Source organism: Eubalaena glacialis, chromosome 3 (assembly GCF_028564815.1).
Source record: "Eubalaena glacialis isolate mEubGla1 chromosome 3, mEubGla1.1.hap2.+ XY, whole genome shotgun sequence".
Taxonomy (NCBI): Eukaryota; Metazoa; Chordata; class Mammalia; order Artiodactyla; family Balaenidae; genus Eubalaena; species Eubalaena glacialis.
Window position 1 is genome coordinate 41,615,212 of NC_083718.1, and position 19,253 is coordinate 41,634,464.

Below are 19,253 nucleotides of genomic sequence, written 5' to 3' on the forward strand. Positions count from 1 at the left end.
AATCTCGGTTACTACATGTTTATGCAGGCTGATTCTCACAACCAAAACAGACGCACAAAGTACGCCCACCCATTTTCCCACCCATTTACCCACCTGGGGAAGCCCGAAGCCTGCCGGCCTGCCTTCCTTAACAGGGCTCAGAGAAAAGCTGCGCACGCGTGCATGTGCTTCCAAAGAGCCTCGCTAGGAGGCGGAATGGGAAACAGGAAGTTCTAACGCCTGTCGTACAAGCGCGACGTAAAGCGGGTCTGCTTTATGGCACCCTGCTTCCGCCGTAAAGCGCCGTCGGCAATCCCGCGTGAGCGAGTTGACGAGACTACTTCCAGGTGAAAAACGCGATTCTTGGAGGTTGGTTGACTTGACGTCTTCCCCATGGGCAAACGCAGGAGTCGGAGCCAGAGCCAGCTGCTCAACTCCCTAACTAAAAAGCAGAAGAAGCATCTAAGGGATTTCGGCGAGGAGCATCCCTTCTATGACAGGTATGGAAAGGCAAGGCTGGGAGCGGCGCTGCCGGCGTCCTTTCCCGGTGGGAGCCCGCGTGTCCCCACGTTTGGTCCGCCGGTGCCCCGGGCATAGTGACAGGGCAGCTCCCGCCGCGTCCCACGCTGCCCCGGCGCCGGCCTAGCTCGACCGGGGATTCTGGCGGCTTCCCGCCTGAGATGGGGTTCTTCACCGGTCTTTCTACCTTTTGTTGAGCCGGTAGCTTTATGCTAGACGCCTCCTGTGTGGCGACTGGGCAGAGATTTTATAAGCTTGTTTTCGTTTTATATGTTTTTAAAGAATTGCTTGGGGGCTTCCCTGGTGGCGCAGTGGTTAAGAATCCGCCTGCCAACTCAGGGGACAGGGGTTCGAGCCCTGGTCCGGGAAGATCCCACATGCCGCGGAGCAACTAAGCCCGTGCGCCACAACTATTGAGCCTGCACTCTAGAGCCCGCGAGCCACAACTGCTGAGCCAGCGTGCTGCAACTACTGATGCCCGCGAGCCTAGAGCCCCTGCTCCGCAACAAGAGAAGCCCCCGCAACGAGAAGCCCGCGCACCGCAGCAAAGAGTAACCCCCACTCGCCGCAACTAGAGAAAGCCCGGGCGCAGCAACGAAGACCCATAGCAGTCAAAAATAAATAAATTAAATAAGTTTAAAAAAAAAAAAGAATTGCTTGGGACCCTCGACATCACCGATCTATTCAATGACAATGAGGAAACTAATGTTTGGGTAGTTGTGGGTTCCTCTGTAAGTGTCCAGACTCTCAGTTATGACCTTAGCGCTCATCCCGCCACTTTGGGCTGCTTTATCAACAGTTAGAAGGATAGTCTACTTAAGAAATTTGCTAGAAAAGGTGAACCCCGAGGGCTTTTATTTGCCAAAATTTCCCATCTTTTGGATGAGAGCCAGTTACTGTGTGACTGTAGTATTTGTCATGTGGTCTTGTTAGACTTTTTCATTTGTCTATTATTATCTATTTGGCATATTCTTACAAAACCTGTCCAAATGCATGTGGAGTTTTTACTTGACAACAGATATAATGTCTTTATAACGGTATAGTTTGCCATGTTCATTTAAAGTTGTATCATTAGACTTTTCCTAATTGCTACATACTAGTAGTTAAAGTTTAACATTACCTGTTTCTTTTCAGGGTTTCCAGAAAGGAAGCAAAACCACAGACTTGTCAACTGGTAATGCTTTATACCTTCTTTATGATAGTTGATTCTGGGCTGTTACTTTTAAGATTATATATGGTAATAAAGTTTGGCTACATTTCCACTCTTTTTGATTTTAGATGTAAGCTATATTTTAGTAATATTGCTTAGTTTTAAGTGCAGATGTCTGTTAAAATGCCATTGTGATAACTAATATAGTACAGAGTATGAAACTGTCCTGAGAGATTAGCCTGTTAGAACCTGTTAAGGAGGCTTACCAGAGGGCTCTTGGTGAATCCTAAGAGGGAATGTCTTGTTTGCTTAACATAAAATAGAGTGAAAAATCATCAGAGGTCTTATTTAATTATCACAGACTCAAAAATAAACTACACTTTTTTGTTGTAAGTTTTCCTGTTGCTCCTTTAAAGGTGCCAAATGTCTGACACATAGGTTAGATCGCCTTATAACCTAAAGCTCCATGTTTTTAGTCCGCTGTCTTCCCGTGTGGAATATTAGCAGTTCAAAGAAGAGGAAGAGCTTCTAGAATCATAGCTAGATTAGCTGTTTTAAACAAATTTGGTGCTAGGTTTGGTTGAATAGATAGGATTGCATATTTGCAGAAAAGCTAGTTTTTATTTAGAAAAGTCTGAACTTGGTTCCGCTGTGGGCCTGATGATAGTTGTGGGGTAGCAACAAGAACAATATAATTTTTGTTTTTAAAATCCCCATTTTCCTTTTAGTCAGAGAGTTTAGATACTTCAAGTTCTGAAAGTGAAGCAGAGAGTGAACCAGAACAAGTTTCTGGTTACAGCAGACTACTTGCCACATTAAAGGATGTTTCCAAGGAAGATGAGGAGGAGGAAGAGGAAGAAGACAGTGTTATAGATGAGACAGAAATGAATCTTGAAGATGGTGATAGTGACATCAGTGTGGAGGAAGAGACGGCAGTAGAGTCTACTGACATGCAGAAGAGTAAGTGTCTTTGATGTGGGTTTATCATCTTTGCAAGGACCACAGACAGATTGCCCCAGGGACATGGTGCCTTGTACTGTATGAGCTGGGTGAAAGCACATGGATTCAAAGCAGAGATTCTTAACCTTGTTGAGCTCTGTGATATCTTCAAGAATCTGATGAAAACACAGGACCCTCTGGCCATAAAAATGCAGAAATGACATTTTTGCTTATGATTTCCAGGATTTCATCAATCCTAGTTAAAATTCCCCTGATTGAGAGGAAAGGGAACATAATTCTGTTTTTGTAATGGTCTCAATTTATGAAAGAGATTTTTGTTCCTCCCTTAGAGGAACCAAGTTTAATGGAAGATAGAAATAAAATATACAAAACTTTTCAAGCATCAAATTTGAATGGAACCGATAAATATAAGGTGTTAAAGAGATGCAAAGTGGTCACATGCTGCCAGGGTAAATGAGGGGAGGCTTCAGAGAAGAGCTGGGATTGAAAGCTTAAAGGAACTCTGTCTCACTCAGACATCTAGATGACTATTTTTTTTTTTTTAATTTATTTATTTTTGGCTGCATTGGGTCTTTGTTGCAGTGCGCCGGCTTCTCACTGTGGTGGCTTCTCTTGTTGTGGACCATGGGCTCTAGGCACGTGGGCTTCAGTAGTTGTGGCACGTGGGCTCAGTAGTTGTAGCTCGCGGGCTCTAGAGCGCAGGCTCTGTAGTTGTGGCGCATGGGCTTAGTTGCTCCGCGGCATGTGGGATCTTCCCAGACTAGGGCTCGAACCCATATCCCCTGCATTGGCAGGCGAATTCTTAACCACTGTGCCACCAGGGAAGTCCCTATAGGTGACTTTTTAATTTAACTTTAAAATCAACTTTATTGAGGTATGAATTACATTCAACAAGGTGTACCCATTTTAAGTATGTAATTCGATAAGTTTTGACAAATGTGTATATCTATATTGTCCCCGCCAAAGTCAAGATACAGAACACTTCCAATACCTACAAAAAGTTTCTTCTTTTCCTTTTACAGTCAGTTTCCCAGGCCTGGCATCAGGCAACCACTGACATGCTTTCTTTCACTATATATTAGTTTTTCCTATTCTAGAAACTCATATGAATGGAAGCATACAATAAGTACCCTTTTGTGTGTGGCTTCTTTGGCTCCTCATGTTTTTGTGACTCATCCGTGTAGTTCATATTAGTAATTCATTTCTTTTTATTACTGGAATAGTAGTCCATTGTCTGAATATATCTGGGTAACTTTTTATATCCTATTATCTTAATGCCTATTTGCCTTACTGTATTTTTTTCTATACTTTAAGGTGTCACACACCATTCTTAGTATTTTAATTCATCACTTGTACTGGGATAAAAAAATCGTTGCCTCAGACTTAGGGATTTTTTTGTTTAATTTTGTTGGTTTTCCAGTTTTCTTTCATGTTTTGGGTTTTTAAAAATGAAAAGTTTGGTTTTTTTAATTATAAAAGTAATATATATTTACTGTAAAAATTTAAGAGGGTAATATAGTTAACGTATATCTCCTCCACCCTGAGATGAACACCTTTAACATTTTATAGAACCTTCCAGACTACTTTTTTATGGGTAGATGAGTGAATACAAGTATATACATATATTTGTGTGTATGTGCATAATGGTCTCATACATTTCTGTAACTTACTTTTTTTCTTTAATAATATAACGTGTATAACTGTGGTTTCACATTAGCTTAATCACATAGAATTCCATTGTAAATAATATGTGGTAATTTAATTAGTACCCCATCGATAGAAATGACGAAATCATTTTTTCTAGTTATTTGTTATAATCAACGCTGATTTGAACATCTTTACATGTACCGGGTCAGCAGTCAAGCTCAATTTTGAAACTTATGTCTTCTACCTGAATTTGCTTAAAAGTAAATGATAGTCTAAGGAATTAGATTTCATTTGTCAACAGAAGTGTAATTATATTTATGAGTCGTAAATAATTTCACAAAATGTTTATCAAAACTTCAGATGCGGCCTTACCTGCTGACCCTAAGGGAAAAGATGGGCACGGGCCACCTGGCACATCAGAGGAATCCCCAGAGGAGTTTACAGATGCAAAACATGAGTCACTCTTCAGCCTAGAAACCAACTTTCTCGAAGAGGAAAGAGGAGGCAACTGTCCTCTGAACGCGTCACAGGGTCAGAGCACAGCGCATGTTGTTTGAATTCAGCTGGTGCTTAGTATGGGTGGTTGTGGTCTAATACCTGTTAAATCTCCTGTTATTGGAAGGAGCAGCAATAGAAACAGATAGTTTAGCAGCTAGATGTAGAGCTGGAAAGAAATGCTTCTCCAAGATCTTTTGTGTTTTTCAGGGTTAGGGAGTGTTGGGAGTGGGCGTGGCTGTTCAGGAGAACAAACAGTTGAAGAATGATAACAGGGAAGGCCAGCTCCCCAAAGCTCACGATCCACAGCTGGGGTCAGGGGAAGACTTCTGATTTTTTTCCCCAAGCAGGGAAGGAAGAGAAAGAGGAGAAAAGTACTTTGCATTTTTCTCTCTATCCTTCACTTGCTCTTCCTTGTTGGAGCAGTAATTTTCCAGATTTGTGAGACCTGGCAGTGGCTAATCTGATTGGTCCTTATTACCAGGAAGCACCTCAGAAGCCAGAAAGCTCCACCCTGTCTCCCCAGTCTCTCTCTTTATTTTTGGCTGCATTGGGTCTTTGTGGCAGTGCGCGGGCTTCTCACTGTGGTGGCTTCTCTTGTGGCGGAGCACAGGCTCTAGGCACGCGGGCTTCAGCAGTTGTGACACGCGGGCTCAGTAGTTGTGGCTCGCGGGCTCTAGAGCGCAGGCTGTGTAGTTGTGGCGCATGGGCTTAGTTGCTCCGCAGCATGTGGGATCTTCCCAGACTAGGGCTCGAACCCGTGTCACCTGCATTGGCAGGCGGATTCTTAACCACTGTGCCACTGGGGAAGTCCCCATAGGTGACTTTTTAATTTAACTTTAAAATCAACTTTATTGAGGTATGAATTACATTCAACAAGGTGTACCCATTTTAAGTATGTAATTCGATAAGTTTTGACAAATGTGTATATCTATATTGTCTCCGCCAAAGTCAAGATACAGAACACTCTGGGCCATGCCTCTGTCCCCGTGACTGTCACTTAGACAAGCCTGTGGTAGGCTGAGGCAGGGCTCTGCTGTCTCTCAGGTCCTGTGTCGTAGCCTGTGCCTGGGTAGGCAAGTCAGGTTGGTCTCATTCTTTGTCCTGACTGCCTTTTTTGGTCCCAGTGCCATTCTTCAACCAGTTGTGCCATTGAAGTTGAAATTTTAATCCTCATTTGGTTCTGTTAGCTATTCTAGACAAGAGGAAGAAGTAGCAGGTAGAATTTGGGCACAAACCCCATTCTGAACTCAAAAGAACTTAAAAAAAAAACCCTGGAGGAAACATTAGGAGGCTTGACTATCCTAAAGTTTCTCTGGTTGTTTGGTCTGTACTGATAAATTATCACCTAGAATTCTTACTTCCTAGTGTTCACCTTTATCTTAGGTCTTAATATAAGGTGCATTGCATTTGAAGTTTTACTACCTGGGTCCTTGAATGGGTCATTTAACTTTGCTTCTTAAATGAGTGGGACTGGAAGAGAAGATTGAGTGGCCAGCGCAGAGCACTGACCCTGAGCAGGGACCCTACCATTTCGATCATTTGTTCACCTCGCTGAGTGTTGAGCATTTATATTTGTCTTCCAATGCAGGTTAAATCAGACATGGAACCTACCCTCAGGGAACTTGCAGTCTAGTTAGGTGAGGTAGGACATGCATATATATGTGTTGGTGTGGATAACTGAGGGCAGGGTGGGGCACTTGAGAGAAAGTGATGACTGTCTATAGGGGACCAGAGATGGCTTCTTAGTGGAGCCAGAACTGTGCCTGACACAGTAGGCTCCTGGGAAGTAGTTATTTATTGTGAGTCAGGGGGTAACATTCAACTGATACTGTTTGGATATATAGAAATGCGGTGAAGGAGAGGATAGAATTTTCAGTTCAAGGAAGGAAAGCCACAGTGGCAGAAGAATTTGAGAGCCATGTAATTCAAAAATTACATTAGAGAGGTAGGTTAGAGGTGTATGTTGAATTTCAGACCGAGAAATTTCTTCAAAGGTTTTTGAGCTGGGGAATAATGTGATTAAAGAAATGCTTTAGGGAGATGAACCTGTCAGAAACTTTTAAGCTCTGGACTGGGATAAACGATGGGAAACGTTGATGGGAAAAAAGATGAGTTAACATCATGAAGAACAGGATGTCATTCACAGGGGAAGACTGAAAAATCCCTGTCATTTGCTCTAAGTGTTCTAATATTCTTTATTTCTGAATTAGATCCATTTGCACAACATGTAAACAAAGAACTGAAAGAAAAAGAAATCCAGGCTGTTGCCACAAATCCCAAAACTACCCACCAGCTAAAAGTAAGCATTGTTCCATCATCACAGTCACAAATGGAGAGAAGCAGTGGTCTTGGGTTTTAGTGGTCTCCCTGAATGTATGATACACACCCGTGGCAGATGGCTTGATAGGGAGCAAGACAGAGGAAGACTGGAAGAGCCCAGTAAGGCACAGGCATAGCTAGAAAAGGCACTGGGAAGCTAGAAGGTGGGGACCAATAAGATAAGAATGCTTTGGAGACAGGTACACCAGGGTTTAGACCAACATCTGCAAGGGGCTATCTCATGACCTAAGGCAAGTTAATCTACCTTTTTATTTATTTATTTTTATATTTATTTTTGGCTGTGTTGGGTCCTCGCTTCTGTGCGAGGGCCCTCTCCAGTTGCGGCAAGCGGGGGCCACTCATCATCGCGGTGCGCGGGCCTCTTCACTCTCGCGGCCTCTCTTGTTTCGGAGCACAGGCTCCAGACGCGCAGGCTCAGCAGCTGTGGCTCACGGGCCCAGTTGCTCCGCGGCATGTGGGATCCTCCCAGACCAGGGCTCGAACCCGTGTCCCCTGCACTAGCAGGCAGATTCTCAACCACTGCGCCACCAGGGAAGCCCAATCTACCTTTTTAATCTTCACTATTCTCATCTGTTAGAGGGGGACAGTAATGCCTGCATCAAAATAAAGTGATTTAGTTTGCTGGAAGATATGTAGAAAGTGTTCAGTCAAACAGTAGCTACTGCTGTTCATTTGTTTGAAATATCTGAGATAGGTTCACACCTAAATTATTCAGTATGGAGCAGTTTTTGCTTCTTTTTTTGGTGATTTTTTTTTTCACCACTGATGCTATTCATAAGAATTGGTCATCCTTGTTTCATTGAAATTTTTATTGAGATAATAATTATAGATGCAGCTGTAAGAAATAATACAAAGATATCCCATGTGCCCTTTGCCCAGTTTCCCCCCATGGTAACATCTTACAAAACTATAGTACAATATCACAAGTAGGAAATTTCCATTGATACAATCTACCTATCTTATTCAGATTTCCTCAGTTTTACTCCTGCTCCTTTGTGTTATTTAGTTCTGTACTGTTTTATCACGTGTAGGTTGCCCTGGCCACCACCACAGTCAACATACAGAGCATTTCCAGCACCATAAAGATCCCTCCTCTTCCCTGGTGCCATTTTACAACCACACCCACCTCCCTTCCCCCATTCCTAACCCTTGGTAACCACTAATCTGTTCTCCATTTCTATAATTTTGTTATTTCAAAAGCGTTATATAAATAAAATCATACAGGTTGGCTTTTTTCACGCAGCATAATTCCCTGGAGATTCATCCCAGTTGTTGGCATATATCAATAGTTAATTCTTTTTTATTGCAGAGGTCATCCTTTCTTTATTGCTAAGATCAGTTTTGTTACAGTGCAAAGATTCCCAAACTGGTATTCCACAAAATATTATTCTTTACGATTCTAATATATGTCTCCAAAAAAAAAACCCAAAACAACAAAACCTTGTTCCATGTCCAAGTAAATTTGGAAAACTCTGGGTCAAACGAAGTGGAACAGAGTCCCTGTTACAGGACTCAGCAGAACCTTTAGTGTCTAATCTGCATGTGACTCTCCCTGAGGGGGATTAGGTTTTGTGGTGTTTACCAAAGTTATTTGACCATCGGGCCCCCTTTTTTTTTGTCTAGAGTAAATTTTGACTTCCTACAGTGTGGTCCACAGGACAGTTTGTGACCCACTGATGTAGTGAAGAGCTCACAAGGTTTCTAAAGTCAGAAGCCTTGGGCTCTAACCCTTAGCTCTGTTCTCCCCTGTTTGTCTGAATCCTGTAACCTCTGAATCTCAGCATTTCCTAAATTTCAAGAAGAGCATTATAGTGTTTACCTTGTAAGGTTGTTGTGAGGATAAAGTGAGAGGATCTGTAAGTTGTGAAAGGCCTTGGTAAATTATAAAGCACTATATGAATGTAAGGTACTGTAATTCATTTCTAACTTAGTTCTTGATCATTTCTCCCACAGTGGCCCATCCTGGGCCAGCTTGTCGTTTCATCCAGGTTTCAACGGTTGGAAACCTTTAAACCCCCAAAGGACATTGACTTAAAGTCACTTCATCTCCAGAAGCCTCTGGAATCCACCTGGATCAAGACCAACAGCCAGTTCCTCTCTGGTCCCCCAAAATCAAGTAGCCCCTTCACACCCCTCCAGAAAGAGCTCTTCTTAATTATGAATTCTTACCGAGACCTGTTCTACCCAGAAAGGACTGCCCTGAAGAATGGGGAAGAGATCCGCCACGTGTACTGCCTGCATGTGATAAATCACGTCCTCAAAGCCAATGCCCAGGTGCTTGCCAACAACAGCAGATGCCGAAGCCAGAAACTTGGGGTGGGTGATGATGATGACTTCAGGGACCAAGGGCTAACAAGGCCCAAGGTGAGTGGCAGCAGCAGAACTTTGCCCTCAAGGAGGCTGTAAGGCACTAGCGTGTAGGTCCTGGCACTTAGCATGTTCTCAGATGTTTTAATGATTGGAATAATGAATGAGTCCAAGAATGAGCATATTAGATGGGCCAGGTAATGTCAGAGCAGTGCTGCAGACAGCTCAGTGGACTGTCTCTAACAGCAGATCTAACTGGAAACTTGAGTAGGAGGTACCTCCATGATAATTCTCTCCTTAAAGATAAACCCTGATCCTACATAAGTAGCACTCCACTATAAATCTCTAATTTGTGATTGTCAGAGCTGGATGGGACCGTAAGGAGCCTTTTATTCAATCCCTACATATTTCACCTGTGGACAGAGACCCAGATTCGTAGAGGACCTTGCTAAAGAGAACCAGGGAAAAAATAGCAGAGACAGGCCTAGAACCAAGGATTCTCCTCACTAAGCCACATAAATAAGTAAACCTTGGAAAACAAAATCCCTATTTTTGCATTGTATCATTATTGCTGCTTAAAGTGATGATTACATTTATGTGGGCTCATAAGCCTAAGCTCCAGTGGATTGGGGGCTTCCATCTTTTAATTCTGTCTACATTTTTCATGATGTCCTGGAGCTAGATACTGTGCCTCGCATACCCCCTTACCCCTTAGCCTCTATGTCTGTATTGAAGAAGCCTCATCTTCTTAGATTCTTCTCATTGAGCTTAATAGGATTTTAGGATTTTAATACTGATATGGCTCTTAGAGATTTCTTAGTCCAGCCCTCTTGTTTGATAGCTGGGGAAACCAAAGCCTAGACACTTACTTAGTGTGACAGCCGGGACAGTAACTTGGCCCTCTTCGAAACTGATCCATCATCCCTGCACTGTACCAAACTAAAGCACTACACCCCTCTGGCTGTGCTGGTTGCCTTTCTGGGAAACTACCTCAGAATCTTGAACATCAGGGTAATAAGATTATCTGTTTCCATTTAGAATTGCAAAATAGAATATGAGGTAGATTACCCATGAATCACATTCAGAATTTGGTGAATTGCCTGATCTGACTGGGGTTATATCCATTGATTGTACTGTTTACACAAGGGTAGTTAGAAGTTAATCATTTGTTAAGCATCTTCTGGTTTTTTTCCTCAACAGTTAACATTAAGCACTTTTGGAAATGTTTGGAAAACTGAATCCTATATTTCCCATTGAAATATGATCTTATTTCAGAAATCCTTTACTATCATTTCTGAAAAATGTACTAGGAAATGTACTAGAAAAGTAATGATGCTTTAGTCCTTTCCTTACTAGCTTTATTCTCTACTTAATACATCTAATTCATTTGTTCAGCATATTCCTTGGGTCTTACGGATCAAAATACTGAACTAAGTTCTGTGGGAGACCGAAATGAGTAACATTTCTTGTCCTCAAAGAGCTTTGTGTGTTTGTGCCCTTGGGTTTTTGCTAATGGACACCTCTGTTAACGGCATTGACTTACCTCAAAAGGTATTTCTATGTTCTGCTTAAGAATTGCCCCCCAAGGAGCCATGAGATTGAAGTCCATAGGACATGGTGCTGTGAGTCGGAAAGATGCTCAGCCTTCAGTACTGAGCCAGGTCCTGTGTAAAGGGGGTGACACGGATGTGGTGCTTGGCCAGGGGCTGCGGAACAGAGGGCTCCTGAGGTCCTCAGCAGGCTCACCTCGAGCTGTCCTTCCTTCCCCTTGCCCCTCCAAGGCTGCCCATCACTCCCTCCGCAGGTGCTGATAGTGGTGCCATTCCGGGAAGCTGCTTTGCGGGTGGTACAGCTCTTCATCAGTCTTCTTGAGGGCGACAGCAAGAAGAAAATAATTGTGAGCAACAAAAAGAGGTTTAATGGAGAGTATGGCTCAGATCCCGAGGAGAGACCACCCAACCTGAAGAGGCCTGAGGATTATGAAGCTGTATTTGTCGGCAACATCGATGACCACTTCAGGACTGGTAATTCCTCCTTGTCAAAACTGAGACCCTGAGGGACCTGAGGTGTGAGGTGCACATAGCTGGAAGCTAGAAGCCTGGAATTTGGCATTCTTTCAGAGGGTCACTGACTCAGCCTCCTGGCAGAACCAGGATGCATTTGAGACGTCTCGTCTGCCAGGGGAGAGTCTTGCCTTGGCTAATGGTATGGAGTGTCTGTGAAGGCATGTATGAAAGGCACATGCATGTTTATAACAAATGTCTCAGCATGCCTATAGCTGGTAGCTCACAGTCAATGCTACAGGGGTTCCTGGGGGAATTGGAGGTGATGGGGCTGGGTGGGTCAGTCTGGGGAAGATGAATAAACTAGAGCATCTGTACATAATGGACTTCCCTCCTGCCTGCCGTGTGGAGTGTCCACACCTGAATTATCTCCACTCTGGACTTACTGACTCCCACCCAGCTTTGCACATTTTTGCTTGTCTCTCATTCAGCTCCCATGTACTTGGTTGGTTGTACATTGAAAAAGTTCCTGGAAAATATTTATTAGTCACATATGCCCATTTACCAATTACTAAGCATCTACTATGTGCCAGGCACTGTTAAGAAGCTGGAGATATGGAATTAAAAGTTACTGTTAAGGAAGTCCAGCCTTAAGACAGATCAGACAGTATGGGATGAGATGTGTTATGGTTAGAGGACAGTGGGTGTTCTATTTAAAGTATTTAAAGCAAATATCCTTACTCAAAATGGGCACAGGACTGTTAGGGAAGGCCTTCTGTTGGAGGTACCATCCATACTAAATTGAAACCTGAGTAGGATTTAGCCAGGTACAAAGTGGGGTGATGAGAGTGGAAGAAAAAGTTTCAGACAGGAAACTGCATGTGTGGAGGCATCAGGGTGAATAAACCGACATGACCTAAGATTCAGAGGCTTTAGCATGGCTGGAGTGTGCAGTGCAAAGGGATGAGAGCTTATGGTTAGTTTTAAACATATGCAGGTGGCCAACAAGCAGCTGATAAATCAGTCTTTTGTTTAATTGATATATAATTGACGTATTAGTTTCAGGTGTACAACATAGTGATTCAATGTCCATATACCTTACAAACTTATCACAATAATAAGTGTAGTTACCATTTGTCACCATACAAAGTTAATGCAATATTATTGACTATATTCCCCATGGCATACATTGGATCCCTGTGACCTGTTCACTTTATAACTGGAAGTTTTATACCTCCTGATCTCCCCCATCCATTTTGCCCACCCTCCAACCCCGCCCTCCCTTCTGGCAACCACCAGTCTGTTCTCTGTATCTGTCAGTCTGGTTTTTTGTTTGTTTTGTTTTTTAGATTCCACATCTAAGTGAAATCACATGCTATTGATATTTGTCTTTGTCTGACTTATTTCACTTACTGTGATACCCTCAACAAGGTCCATCCTTCTCGCAGATGGCAAGATTTCATTCATTTATGGCTGAGTAATATTCCATTGTGTGTGTGTGTGTGTGTGTATGCACACCACATCTTTATCCATTCATCATCTATGGACACTTAGGCTGCTTCCATATTCCATATCTTGGCTATTATAAATGTTGCAGTGAACGTAGGAGTGCATATATCTTTTTGAATTAGTGTTTTTTTTTTCTTTGGATAAACACCCAGAAGTTGAATTGCTCAATTGTATGGTGGTTCTATTTTTAATTTTTGAAGAACATCCATACTGTTTTCCATAGTGGCTGCACCAATTTACATTTCCACTAACAATGCACAAGGGTTCCCTTTTCTCCACATCTTTGCCAGCATTTGTTATTTCTTGTCTTTTTGATAAGACCTATTCTGACAGGTTTGAGGTGATATCTCATTGTGGTTTTTTTTCTCTCTATGCTTTGGTTAATAGCAACTTATAATACATGGTGGCTGTAAGAATTTATAACTCCAAAATCACAGCCTATCATTTTATATTATTTCATTTTGATCACAGCACTTACTAGCCACCTGATACATTCTTCTTCTTTTTCTTTTTAATTGGAGTAGGTATAGTTGATTTACAATGTTGTGCTAATTTCTGCTGTACGGCAGTGACTCAGTTATACACATATATACCCTTTTTTATAATCTTTTGCATTATGGCATACCCCAGGAGATTGGATATAGTTCCCTGTGCTATACAGTAGGACCTTGTTGTTTATCTATTCTAAATGTAATAGTTTGCATCAACTAACCCCAAACTCCCAGTCCATCCCTCTCCCCACCCCCAACCTTGGCAACCACAGGTCTGTGAGTCTGTTTCTGTTTTGTAGATAGGTTCATTTGTGCCATATTTTAGATTTCATATACAAGTGATATCATATGGTATTTGTCATTCTCTTTCTGACTGACTCCTCTTAGTATGATAATCTGTAGTTGCATCCATGTTGCTGCCAAATGGCATTATTTTGTTCTTTTTTATGGCTGAGTAGTATTCCATTGTATATATGTATCACATCTTTATCCATTCATCTGTCAATGGACATTTAGGTTGTTTCCATGTCTTGGCTATTGTGAATAGTGCTGCTATGAACATAGGGGTGCATGTATCTTTTTGAATTATAATTTTGTTCAGGTATATGCCCAGGAGTGGGATTGCTGGATCATATGGTAATTCTATTTTTAGTTTTCCGAGGAACCTCCATACTGTTTTCCATAGTGACTGCACCAACTTACATTCCCACCAACAGTGTAGAAGGGTTCCCTTCTCTCCACACCCTCTCCAGCATTTGTTATTTGTAGACTTTTTAATGATGGCCATTCTGACCAGTGTGAGATGGTACCTCATTGTAGTTTTGATTTCTCATTGTGATTTTGATTTGCATGTCCCTGATGATTAGTGATGTTGAGCATCTCTACATTTGACTGTTGGCTGTCAGTACGACTTCTTTGGAAAAATGTCTGTTCAGGTCCTCTGCTAATTTTTAATTGGATTGTTTGGGGTTTTTTGATAATGAGTTACATGAGTTCTTTATATATTTTGGATATTAACCCCTTACTAGATTTACAAATATCCTCTCCCATTCGGTAGATTGCCTTTTTGTTTCATTGATGGTTTCTATCGCTGTGCAGAAGCTTTTTAGTTTGATGTAGTCCCATTTGTTTATTTTTGGTTTCATTGCCCTTGCCTGTGGAGTCAGATCCAAAAAAATATTGCTAAGACTGTTGTCAGGGAAGTTACTGCCTATGTTTTCTTCTAGGAGTTTTGTGGTTTTCAGGTCTTATGTTCAAGTCTTTAATCCATTTTGAGTTGATTTTTGTAGATGATGTAAGCTAGTGGTCCAGTTTCATTCTTTTGCATGTAGCTGTCTAGTTTTCCCAGCACCATTTGTTGATGAGACTGTCTTTTCCGCATTGTATATTCTTGCCTCCTTTGTCATAGATTAATTGACCATATAAATATGGATTTATTTTGGGCTCTCTGTTCTGTTCTCTTGATCTGTGTCTCTTTTCGTGCTATTACCATACAATTTTGATTACTGTAGACTTGTAGTGTAGTTTAAAATCAGGGAGTGTTATACCTTCAGCTTTGTTCTTCTTTCGCCTAATCAGTTTGGCTATTCAGGGTCCTTTGCAGCTCTGTACAAATTTTAGGATTATTCTAGTTTTATGAAAAATGTCATGGGTATTTTGATAAGGATTGCATTGAATCTGTAGATTTCTTTGGGTAGTATGGACATTTTTTTTTTTAATTTTTTAATTTTATTTATTTTTTTATACAGCAGGTTCTAATTAGTTGACCATTTAATACATATTAGTGTATACATGTCAATCCCAATCTCCCAATTCATCACACCACCACCACCACCACCACTTTCCCTCCTTGTTGTCCAATATGGACATTTTAACAATACTAAATCTTCCAGTCTATGAGCATGGTTTATTTTTGCATGTTTGTGTCATCTTTAATTTCTTTCATCAATACCTTGTAGTTTTCCAAGTACAAGTTTTTTACCTTCTTGGTTAGATTTTTTCTAGGTATTTTATTCTTTTTGATGCTATTGTAAATGGATTGTTTTCTTAATTTCTCTTTCTAATAGTTCATTATTAATGTATATAAACGCAACAGATTTTTGTTAATTTTGTATCCTTCAACATTACTAAATTCATTTATTAGTTCTGACAGTTTTTTGGTGGAGTCTTTAGGGTTTTCTCCATAAAGTATCATGTCATCTGCAAATAGTCAGTTTTACTTCCTCCTTTCCAATTTGGGTATCTTTTATTTCTTTTTCTTGCCTAGTTGCTGTGGCTAGGATTTCCAATACTATGTTGAATAAAAGTGGCAGAAGTGTGCATCCTTGTCTTGTTCCTGATTTTAGAGGAAATGCTTTCAGCTTTTCACCACTGAATATGATGTTAGCTGTGGGTTTATTGTATGTGCCTTTGTTATGTTGAGATACATTCCCTCTATACCCACTTTGTCAACCCATCCTTGCATCCCTGGAATAAATTCTACTTGATTATAGTGTATGGTCCTTTTAATATATTGTTGGATTCAGTTTACTAATAATTTGTCAAGGATTTTTGCGTCTGTGTTTATCAGGCATATTAGCCTGTACATTTCTTTTTTTGTGGTGTTTCTGTCTGGTTTCAGTATCAAGGTTATGCTGGCCTCATAAAATGAGTTTGGAAGTGTTTCCGCCTCTTCAGTTTTTTGGAATATGTTTGAGAAGGATAGGTATTAAATCTTCTTTAAATATTTTGTAGAATTTACCAGTGAAGCTCTCTGGTCCTGGTCTTTTGTTTTTGGGGAGTTTTTTGATTACTGATTCAATCACATTACTAGTAATTGATCTATTCACATTTTCTGTTTCTTCATGATTCAGTTTTAGAAGATTGTGTGTTTCTAGGAATTTATGTATTTCTTCTAGGTTATCTAACTTGTTGGTGTATAATTGTTCGTAGTAGTCTCTTATGATACTTTGTATTTCTGTAGTGTCAGTTATAACTTCTCTTTCATTTCTGATTTTATTTGGGCCCCTTCTCTTTTTTTCTCATTGAGTCTGGCTAAAAGTTTGTTATTTTTGTTTATCTTTTCACGGAACCAGCTCTCAGTTTCATTGATCTTTTTTGTTTTTTTCTCCATTTCATTTATTCAGTATTTCTCATCTGACTTTTATTATTTCCTTCCTTCTTTGTTGGAAGTTTTTTCCTTTCAGCATATTTGAACATATCATGCCATTTCCTTCTGGACCACAAAGTTTCTGCTGAAAAATCAGCTGATATTCTTATGGGGATTCCCTTGTCTGTAATTAGTTGTTTTTCTCTTGCTGCTTAAGATTCCCTCTTTACCTTTGACTTTTGACATTTTAATTATAATGTGTCTTGGCATGAATCTCCTTGGGTTCATTTTGTTTGGGACTCTTTGTGCTTGCTGGACCTGAATGTCTGTTTCCTTCACCAGGTTAGGGACATTTTTAGCCATTATTTCTTCAGATAAGTTTTCTGCCCCTTTCTTTCTCTCTGTCCTCCTTCTTGGACCCCTATAATGAGGATGTTAGTGCCCCATTCTCTCTCTTCTGTGACCCCTTAACACTGATGATAGTACACTTGATGTTGTCCCACAGTTCCCTTAAACTGTCCTCATATTTTAAACATAGTTTTTCTCTTTGCTGTTTTGTTGGGGTGATTTCTACTACCTTGTCTTCCAGGTCACTGATCTGTTCTTTTCTACCATCTAGTCTGCTGTTGATTCCCTCTAGTGTATTTTTCAGTTCAGTTATTATATTCTTCAGCTGTGTGAGTTCTGTTTAGAACTTTCATATATTTTCTGTCTCTTTCTTGAGTTTCTCACTGTGTTCGTTCATTCATCTCCCAAGTTTGGTGAGCATCTTTATGACTATGACTTTGAATTCTTTATCAGATAAATCACTTACATCTGTTTCATTAAATATTTTTTCTGGGGTTTTATCTTGTTCCTTCATTTGGAACATGTTCCTCTGCTTCCTCATTTTGCTTGACTCTCTGTGTTTGTTTCTGTGTATTATGCAAAACAGTTTTTGCCCCCTGTCTTGAAGGAGTGGCCCTGTGTGGGAGATGAACTGTATTTTTAACTTTTTCCTAGTTCTTGGTTGTCTTATAAACTCCCTCTCTCTGTTTGTTTCACTCCCATGGAGTCTAGAAATGCAGTCCCACCCCTATCTGCCTGAGCCTGGCGCTCAAGGAGTGTCCCCTGTGTGGGCTGCATGCAACTGTGGCCTCCGGTCGTGTCCTGCGCGTGGCATGAGGTGGGGTAGGCGCGGCTGCTCGTTGTGCATGTCTGTCAGTGCTGCACACAGGCAGCGCAGGGCAGTGGGGTAGGGGGACTCACCCGCCACCACTGTTAGCAACTTAGGGTGAGAGTGCAAAAAATGGCACCCACCAGTGCCATCAAGGTAGAGGGAATTGGTAAAAATGGTATCTGCCAGCATTCTGTCCCCAGAGAGAGTCCCAGCCAACTTCTGCCCCTCTGGTAGATGCTTTAAGATTAGCGAGTGAATCTCCTTCACATATGATCTGGGCTCTTTACAAACTGCTACTTATTGCTTAGGAAAGAGATGTGGGCAGGAAATACAAATTTTTGTGATGATAATGTTGAAGCCATAATTAGTGAATATATTTATCCAAAGCTTTATGTAGAGTGAAAGAGAACTTGTGGGTGAATCCAGGGATTTGTAGAAGAGCTCTTTGAATATGGAAAAATAGATAAGGACCAGGTCAGTAGTAGGAGAAGTAAGTGTTAAAGTTGTGGAAACCACCGGTAAGGAGAAGAACATTTCAAGGAGGGAGTGCTTATGCATTCGTGACAAGAAACACTAAAGTGCCGTTGAATTGGTAACTGAGAGCTGTTGGTGACCTTAGCAAGAGTCATTTCAGTGGTGTCCTGAGACTCAGAGGCAGATTGCAGTGCATTAAGGAGTGAGTGGGAGGTTTTAAAGCAGAGACAATTTTCTGGAAGGTTTGCTGGTGAAGGAAAAGAAGAGGATGGGAGCTAGAAGGGACCGTAGATGCAAAGGAGGGATGATGATGATGATGATTTTAATAATTAAAGCAGTTTGAGCACAATTATATGCAAAGGGGAAGATGTGGAAGGTACAAGGGGAGGCTGCAGTTTGAGACGGTGGAAGCTGATGGCTTGGTGGTGACTCATGAACTGATGTATGCTTGGCTGTTTTGTGTATAGGAGTGGCAATACTGCAGAGAAGCATCCGACTTTATGCCCCCTTCTATTCATCAGACATCCTCATTGCCTCCCCTCTGGGCTTGAGGACCATCATTGGTGGAGAAGGAGAGAAGAAGAGAGATTTTGACTTTCTGTCTTCTATTGAGCTTCTCATCATTGATCAAGCTGACATTTACCTGATGCAGAACTGGGAGCATGTCTTGGTAATGCTGGTCATTCACATTTAGAGACAAGAAGCTCAGTGGTTTGAGTCTGAAATGGTTATTAAAGTCCAGATTAAAACTCAGCTTGGAAATGGAAATATTCCACATTTTCCAGTTTGAAAATGGGAAATGTTGTCCCCTCTTCTACCCACAAGTTGGTCAGTAAAGTATCCAGAAAGATAAAAATTCTTGTCAACATTTTCAAATCTCCAGAAAAGATTTCTTCCCCTTAAAAGTTGCTTCTAGTAATAGACCAGTTTAGTGTGGTTGGTTGGTTGGTTGGTTGGTTGAAATTCCTCCTCACCAGGAATGTTTTTATCTAAAATAGTTCCTCCTATTTATGCTTGTTCTCTTTTGTTTGGTCTTCAGTGGAGATGGGAAAACATTGCTCATGATTTCTTAATTTGTGATGTTTTACAGAGAAATGTAAGATGTTTTTGTCCCCATACTGTAATTTGT

At 41.2% G+C, this 19,253-nt stretch overlaps 1 protein-coding gene across 2 annotated transcripts in view; it reads left to right on the plus strand.

Annotated features, from left to right (window-relative positions):
* The first annotated feature begins 285 nt into the window (after positions 1-285).
* Positions 286-19,253, plus strand: part of UTP25 (UTP25 small subunit processome component) — a 30,856-nt gene continuing 11,888 nt past the window's right edge. The window contains exons 1-8 of one of the 2 annotated variants that reach the window (XM_061185543.1): positions 286-479; positions 1,633-1,672; positions 2,377-2,608; positions 4,616-4,786; positions 6,964-7,052; positions 9,047-9,457; positions 11,205-11,424; positions 18,592-18,794. In XM_061185543.1, coding sequence (XP_061041526.1) covers positions 373-479; positions 1,633-1,672; positions 2,377-2,608; positions 4,616-4,786; positions 6,964-7,052; positions 9,047-9,457; positions 11,205-11,424; positions 18,592-18,794 — 1,473 coding nt within the window. In that variant the 5' untranslated portion in view covers positions 286-372. The remainder of the gene's footprint in view (positions 480-1,632; positions 1,673-2,376; positions 2,609-4,615; positions 4,787-6,963; positions 7,053-9,046; positions 9,458-11,204; positions 11,425-18,591; positions 18,795-19,253) is intronic. The other variant, XM_061185544.1, reaches the window with a different exon arrangement.